An 8,475-nucleotide genomic window follows, 5' to 3' on the forward strand; every position below is an offset into this window, starting at 1 on the left:
TAAATACAATGTATTTTTAACATAATAAAGGAAATAAAAAAAGTAATTATAATAAATTTTGAATTCAATATATTATACATATTATAAGAATGTTTCAATGCACGTGGTGAATATATAACTAAAATATTTTTAATACAATAATATATTTTAGCACCATTATTAAGAGAAAAAATAAACAATAATTATAATACATTTTGAAATTAATTTATGATACATATTATAGGCATCTTTCAATAAATGTGGTGAATATATAATTAAAATAGTTTTAGTACAAATATATTATAAGTATTATATGTGAATTTCAAATATTTCGGTACTATTTAAATTAGGATAATTAATTATTAATTTCAAAAAAGGGAGAAAGAGAAAGAGAAAGAGAAAAAATAAATAGAAAAAAAAAGCAAAAAGAGGAGATAATAAAGTCATTTTGATTATTAATTAAGATAAATATGCTATAAATCATTAAATACTCTAAAAAAAGGTAATTATTATTCTAAAAGTGCGCCCCCACAGCAGACCTCAAAGAAAATGTTGTGCATAGGATGTAGTACAACATTTTTGCAAGTGATAGTCATTACAGCATATATTTAATTTAATGTGTAAATTTAAGAATACATACAAAATTTGGCCAACCTGAATAGTTAATAATCTCCCAGATACATTTATGGAGAAAAAAAATTCTCCTTTTCATTTATCTGTGGACACGTTTAATCTTAGTTCACTCGAACTCACCACAAAAAGGAATTATGGCAATGCTCTGTTTTCCCTTTTACGACATTTTATCAGGTAAATGATCAATGCTAAAGAAGGCTCCATCGTGTTTTTCATTATTTCAAGCAAACTTCCCGTTTCGTTTTTTTGTTTCTGTGGTTTTTGAGTCTCCGTATAAAGAAATAAAGAACATAGAGTCTTTAATTATTATGTTAAACTATATGCACATGTTATAGTTTACTTGTGTAATTTGCTATGTTGCAATATCTCATTTCACGGCGTCCTAATTTTTTTGGAATACTAATTAGATATACCCGTTAACTCCAACGCAGTACAAATTTCCTGTTCAAGGATAAAACTCTCAACATGGTCAATTAGGAAGCTTGATATATATAGTTTGATATTCTGAAGGGAGACATAAACGTTAATTACAGTATTTTATATGAAGTAACAGTACAAACTGGAACACACTACTTAAGTTGCTTGAAATGAAACTTGTAAATACTATTCAGCATATTTTTTATTTTATTTTTTATATACTGGAACACACTACTTAAGCAAAAGTTTATTGAAATGAAACTTGCAAAGTTAAGAGAAAACACATCACATTCTTGAAATCTGGAGAGGAACTGCGGCTTCAAGGATCTCCTCCCTATAGGAAACAGCCTGAACCATTTCTAGACTTCCATGTCTTTTAATGATATGTCTGCGGCACGTTTCACCAGCCATAATTCCAGCTTCATACGCACCATGAACCGACCCCTGATGATCATCACTGCTCACAGCTTCCCCTCCAAAGAACAGATTACCAATTGGTGCCCGAAGCCTATCGTAAGCATCATTTGGTTTTCCAACCAAGTCATAAGAATAACATCCAAGGGTGTCTGGATCCGTACCCCAGTGAGATACAAGATACTGAACCTGTACAATGTACCAGATGATTAACAAGAGAGCTTACAAGTGCTTTTGTGCTAGCATTCTCTGTTTACTGAACACACTGTTTTAACTAGGTTTACGTTATAGGAGTGTTAGATAAACAGATGCAGGATTGCATATAGTTTGCTGTAATCAATGAAAGGTAATATGCATCATTTTCCCTTATTCAATGTAGAAAGACAATTTTTGAAGTAAAATAAGCAATTAAAGAAAGTGATAAGAGGATGGAGGTGCTTCCTCATTTTTCCTTCTACTTTTATATTTCACCCTTTTCCATCTGATTGTTTTACCTTTTTAAGGTTAAAAGAGAGTGTAAATGAACAATTACCAAACTGTAATAAACTAATAATCGACATGAAGTGTGGACTCACCAATTGAACCAAAAATAGACCAAAATAAATTATCACGTGTGCAACACTTTCGAAATTCTGTCCCTGCTCATGCATGTCACTAGCTAAGAGTTATAATTCAATTCGTGTAGGAGAAGAGATTACTTACAGGCTTAGTGGCATCGGGGAACATCTTCTTCAACTGCAACATCGCAAACTCAGCAGCAGATTTGTCTGATAATTTCTCGAGGTCACAAGCAAGTCTTCCAGCAGCCATATAAACAAGGACCGGATGTCCTGTTGCCTTGTGGAGGTTGAGAAAATAACCGCAAGCATATGAAGTGGGTGCAACAACACCTAACAATTCCACGTTTGGCCAAAATACATTATCAAATTTTAATGCAATCTTGTTTTCATTGCCTACACCAAGATCCGCTATTGCAGATTGTTTCCATTCTGGCAATTTTGGCTCAAACTCAATCAAGTTGGCTTTCAGAACACCTAGAGGCACAGTTATAATAGCAGCATCTGCAATAAAATTTCTCCCATCCTTAACTGTAACCATCACCTTGTTATACCCGTTCGTAATCCTCTTGACCCTAGTAAAATTAGATCCATACAAAATAGTTTAGTTTCTTGAAAGTAATTGGAAAGTACTATGTAAACAAAAGTTTGAGAAAAAATAAACATAGAGGAAAGAACAGGAGATATTCATGTTTGGCTGTTGAGGTGTATCTAATAAAAATCTCTATGGAGGAAGCGAACAACATTTTGTAAATCAAGTAGCCAGAGGTGTAAAAAAGTTGACCTCATTTCTTAAAATAGAAACAGGATTGTAAGAGTTCATATGGTTTTGCAGTCATTGCAGCTATATCGAGAAACAAAGAGAAAAGGTAGAACTTCTGCAAAACCCATCTGCACCTGTGATTTAAACGGATATCAATGTCTTTTGATAAGGCCTTTATGACTGGGTTGTAACCTTGCACCATAAGTCCATGACCCCCAGTGAGAACTTGTTCCTGCATGCAAAATATAACTATCAATATTACTCAACTGAATTAATTCAATTGTTCATATATTTTAAAGAATATATCTATCAAATGATTGTGCCCAATTTACAATGTGGGAGTAAGTCAAAATAAGTGACTGCTAGCACTAACATCTTGTAAAGCCCTTTTTTTATTTCTTCAGAAGTTTCTTACTTCGAAATAAGACCTTAGCTGAGCAAGATAATGAAATTGAAAACTGCATCAAGCACCCAATAAACTGTTTATAAAAACAGTAAATGAAAAAACACTTGCCTGATCCCAGGTTTTCAGCGAGATCGTGTCTGCATCAGCAGCAAACCATGCCTCCATTCTGCATATGTACCATTGCAACACCTCAAGGGAAAGTCCTTCTTGCCTACATTACAAATAACTCAATATGTATGTGCACGTATAACTAGATTCCACATTCGGCAGACAATAGCAGGACACATGAGAAACATTTTTTCTGCATACCTCAATTCTGGATGCCTGTCCAGTACAATAGATATTGCTTGAAGAACTGACAAGTCATGACTATGCTCATTCCTCACTTTCTCAGTCTGCATAAGCAATACAAATAATCATCACTGGCCTCTTTTTAAGATCCTAAGAGGCACAGCATCATATTTGAGCAGTTTAAAAGTTAAAGACCAACCTCGCTGAGGATTTTCTTGAATACTTCTCCAACTTGAACAACTGTATTTTGAGGAACTTGATGACCATCCATGTTAAACAGCATGTAACTATTGAACAAGAAACACGATTTAGCTCTTGACTGAGTTAATAGCATCTCCATTTATTTTGCACAGAGAAATATAAACGGAACAGAAAAAAGAGAACAGGCTAAAATTCAGGAAATGCAGGAACTTTGAAACCAGACCACATTGGAACTCTGGAGGCAACTAAATTTCATTCCACCCAGGCCAATTGTAAGTCCTTTTGATTTAAATTCAAAAACAAACTACCAAATTTGTTAGTGTCGATATTCTGATTAGTTGAATCAGGATGAAGTTATAGCAAGTAAAAATGTAACACCTATAGGTGACGAGAGAGAGAGTGACCAAACAAAAGAGGGAAAATGCAGACTAATTCATGATAAAAATCATGTGTTCAATGTAATGTCATCCAGGTTACCTTTCTAAGTCGTGGTCATACAGCACTGAGTTGTCACCGCTAGTGCGATACAGGGTGAGCCCTAACCGACGTATCAATGGAGCCAAAGGATTCTCATCACACACCCCATGGAGCCTGAAAGAATGTTTAATGATCAGAGTCAATTAATTGCAAATTGAAAAGCTACAAAAGTCCAGATCTAGAAAGAGAATTTGGGAGGAAAATTTACTGACCATGATGCTCCCATATCAACTGGGCAACCAAATGAGTAGTCAGTATGTATGCGACCACCCATTCTATCCCGTGACTCCAATAAGAGCACCTGGACAAATATTGAAAGTGTCTATTTTAAGAATGAAAGAATAAAAGGTTGTTACATGTGAAAGAGTTTAAAATCCTGAGTACGCCCACCTTAAAAGATGCATTGTGAAGGAAACGTGCAGCAGCTATCCCTGAGATACCTCCACCAATCACAATTACAGATGGAGATGAACTATGCGGCCTACCTAAGCGGGGTGGTAAAATGCCTAGTCAAGCAAAAGAAAGGAGCAAATTAAGTTCCACTGATGAAATGATTAAAATAAGCAATATGATGGACATGAATATAAAGTTCTTCTTTTATACTTCAACACTTCCGACAAAGTAAAAGCAAAATAGTATACGTGAAGAATTAAGATAAGAATAAATTTCCTCATGAGGAGACAATCAAAATGCATGTAACTCAAAGTTTTTTAGAAGAGATAATCTAACATCAAATTTTAATTTAAATAAACATTCATTTATTAATATTTGTGAAAGTCGTTTAAGAGAATTTTACTAGTCCAAGAGTGTCAATATTTCAGGTTGTCTCAAATAGAAATTATGTCATAAATTTTGGGATAGAGTTAGTATTAGATGCCAAAGATAAGAGGCAATGTGTCTCTTGAAACACAAGATGACAAAGGATACCTCTTACAAGCAAAACTGGACGAGATCTCATTATTTTACGAGATTATCATTCGTTTAAGCCCAAACCAATAGCAACAACGTCTAAACTATGAAAGAAGAGATAGTAGTACTTGTTTGATCAACATTTTGCCCGAGGTAATTCACTTTCCATTTAATAACATCCAAACACGGAGCTGCTAGCATAACACCATCTTAATCTTTGTTAATTAACCGGACGAATAAAAGATCATTCTAGCATCATTTATTTCAAACAATTTTATCCGAAATAAGACTTGTACTACTATGATGAGATCTAATTATTTAACAAGATTATCGTTCTTTCAAGCCCAAAGCAATATCAACAACATCTGATCTATACATAGTGCTTGTTTGATCAACATTTTACCTGAGGCAATTCACTTCCCATTAATAATATCCGACCAGGGTAAGACACTTTTGTGTACATTGTCCACAACCTATCCTTGCTTGAATGACTTCACGGCATACAAATGTATCAATCAAGTGAGTTTTGTTCGGTGCGAAAAGAAAAAACAGCAATTCGAGTCGTTCTTCAAACAATTCATTGCATATGGAGCTGCTAGCATAACATCATCTTAATCTTTGGTAAATTACCGGACGAATGAAAGATAATTCTAGCATAATTTATGTCAAAGGTAACAATTCTATCCGAATTAAGACTTGTACTACTATGACATCAATGATTTAGTAATCAGCAAGCTCTTTTGTTTTTTTGGTTTGTTGTTCGTCTTTACTTGGTAATAATTCATTAAACACGGCAATGCCGCAATGGTTAAAATATCATGCTGATTTTAATATAATCAAGTTCCGCACAGATCACATCAAATAAAGTAATCATTAACAGAAAAACCACAGGCTACTAGTCATAGCTCAAGTAAAACAGATGATTATTTCCTCAAAAGACAACGAAATTAACAATATTCGAGTAAAACAGGAAACTCACCGTCAAATAAATTACTGGAGCCAGAATCATCATCTTTGATTTCCATGAAATCCGTGAACAAAAACGTCGATGTTGCTTGAATCGGGAAGAGAGGAGAGAATGTTTTTGAACAACAAAGATGGAAAAAACAGAGAAGGAAGCTGATTTGGGAAGGAAATTACGGTTGTATAGGAATCAAGAAATTAGAAATTAATTGAAATGAATGATAAAGCATGAAGATAAGAAGGCCGGCAATGAAGCGGCTGAGATTGGAAGATGACCGGAGCTTATCAAGCCAGCTCATAATCATAACCTGGATCGAATATCAACTCAACAAATCCTACCAATTTGATCGACGATTTTTGCTTCGTTTGCATAGATCGACCAGAAATTAATCTCTGAATCGTACTGCGTCTCTCTCTCTAGATCTCAACAGTGAATCTCTCTTTCTCTCTCTGTACTGAAGAGTCTGGAAAATTGTAATGGAGCAAACAGAATTGTGGGTGAATGTGGAATTGTATTTATAGCGAAGATGAAGGGAGCACAACTGGAAGCGAACGCGTCATGCATGATATTTTCCAGGAATGAAGGGTATTATTGTCATTTCAAATTCGTAGTCGTGTCGCTCTCGACTTCCCTCCTAAGTCCTAACCAGTCCCAAACTTCCAATTAACAAAGGTTCACGTGAGCTCTCAAACTCTTTTCCATTTTTACCTATTGAAGATTAAAAACAAAATTATTAAATTAACTTCGCAAATATATTACTCCCACTGTTCTTTTTTAATTGTTATATATATTAAAAATAATTATTTTAAAAATAATTATTAATTTAAATAAGAGACAAGTGTCACAAACACATTTAAATTATTCTTTTTTTTAACTTCATATCTAAACTATTAGAAGTGTGAGTTTCAAACTTAAATTATCACTTATTAGTTATTAGTTTGAGAAACACACATATCTCTTTTATTTCACTCTCATCATAGTGTGTGTACTACACTCTTTCTTTTACTTCATATTTTAAAAAATTATCACATCACACTCAAGATGGACAAAATATTTCACATTGACAAAAAATAAATAAATTATTAAAAGTTAAAATTAAAGATTAGAGTATTACTATCACCCCCACCACCACCACCACCCCACACAAAAAATTAGTTTTATTTTTTAAGAGAAAATGAAAAAATATTCTTACTTCATCCCCCTATTCAAATAATAATTTATATATTATTTTAATTTTTTTAAAAAAAAATACCCCGTCCAACCTAGCCTTCCGCTTCCAAAAAAAGTTTCTCATTTTGTGTTTGATATATACATATGATTTTAGGAACGTATTTTTTACTTGCCGCAAGACATTTTTTAAAATACAATTTTTATTTATGTTATATTTGGTAAGCAATTAAAAAAATATATTTTCCTAATAATATATGTACATATCTAACTCAAAATGAGAAAAATAATATAAAAAAAAAATTAAGAGCGCCGGGTTAGATGGGGTGAGAATAATTTTTTTTAAAAAAAATAATAAAAACAATAATATTTTTTAGGAAGGAGAGGAGGTGGAGTATGAATTTTTTTAAAAATATTTTATATAAGAATTTTAAAAAATAAAAGGACAGGGATTGTCGGCGGAGGGGGGGAGGTGGTAGAGTGAGTGAAAAAAATATTTTAAATTAATTTTATAAAAAAATAATTCCTTTTTTTAAAATAAAAATACTTTAGTCTTTAATTTTTAATTAATTTTAATAGTTTATTTAATCTTTGTCAAAGTGAAATATTTTATCCATATGACATGTAGCAAGGTTTTTGCAAAAAATAGAGAGAGTACAGAGAATGTATTACACACACCACTGAGGTGTATTTCTCAAACTAATAAATGATAGTTTAGATATGAAACTTACACTTTCAATAGTTTATATATGAAACTTAAATAAATAGAATAGTTTAGTTGTGTTAGTTTCAAGAGCTATAGTTAGCCAAAAAAATGGATGGAATGATATTTTTAAACCAAAAAGATGAGTCGAATGTATTTTTAGATCAAAAGGTGGATGAAGGATATTTTTAAACCCTTTTCTATTGTTCAGAGGTATTTTTGACCATTTTCCATATTAATTATACAAGATTTAAGAGGCACATAAAAAGATAAGAATTGAAAAATTAATAAAGAATATATTAGTCAAACTACCCTTCTAATTTTTTTCTCTTAAAAATGGTATAAAACCTTATCATGATAATTAAAAAAAGAATTGAGGGAGTATTATATTCACATAACTTCAAAGGTTTTAGTAATACATTTTAATTTTTTTTATCTCTTTGAATAATCATTATAGTAAAACATATCATGATATTTGTCTGCTTTCATAATAATATTTTTTTTAAAAAAAGATAATATCTGTGATTAATAATAACAATTAGTCAATACATAAGGAAGATCACTAAATAACGTTTGACTATACTTTCTAACCTT

At 32.2% G+C, this 8,475-nt stretch overlaps 1 protein-coding gene across 1 annotated transcript; it reads right to left on the reverse strand.

Annotated features, from left to right (window-relative positions):
- Window positions 1–1,129: 1,129 nt before the first annotated feature.
- LOC129872808 (probable polyamine oxidase 4) lies at window positions 1,130–6,508 on the reverse strand. The gene is made up of 10 exons (XM_055947691.1): window positions 6,027–6,508; window positions 4,529–4,644; window positions 4,351–4,439; window positions 4,139–4,252; window positions 3,660–3,747; window positions 3,479–3,564; window positions 3,278–3,380; window positions 2,898–2,995; window positions 2,146–2,575; window positions 1,130–1,632 (listed from the first exon to the last, which is right to left on the reverse strand). Exons 1-10 carry the CDS (start codon window positions 6,070–6,072, stop codon window positions 1,315–1,317), a joined length of 1,488 nt encoding a protein of 495 aa, XP_055803666.1. The 5' UTR covers window positions 6,073–6,508; the 3' UTR covers window positions 1,130–1,314.
- Window positions 6,509–8,475: the final 1,967 nt, after the last annotated feature.

The sequence above is a fragment of the Solanum dulcamara genome, chromosome 11, assembly GCF_947179165.1.
Source record: "Solanum dulcamara chromosome 11, daSolDulc1.2, whole genome shotgun sequence".
Taxonomy (NCBI): Eukaryota; Viridiplantae; Streptophyta; class Magnoliopsida; order Solanales; family Solanaceae; genus Solanum; species Solanum dulcamara.

What these genes read in the sequence shown, in the direction of transcription:
- LOC129872808 (XM_055947691.1), bottom strand. Translation starts at nt 6,072, where the DNA reads ATGGAAATCAAAGATGATGATTCTGGCTCCAGTAATTTATTTGACG. An exon ending in GTTGATATGGGAGCATCATG is followed by an intron (nt 4,253 to 4,350) that starts GTCAGTAAATTT and finishes ACATTCTTTCAG; the next exon opens with GCTCCATGGGGTGTGTGATG. An exon ending in TATGACCACGACTTAGAAAG is followed by an intron (nt 3,748 to 4,138) that starts GTAACCTGGATG and finishes CTTGTTCAATAG; the next exon opens with TTACATGCTGTTTAACATGG.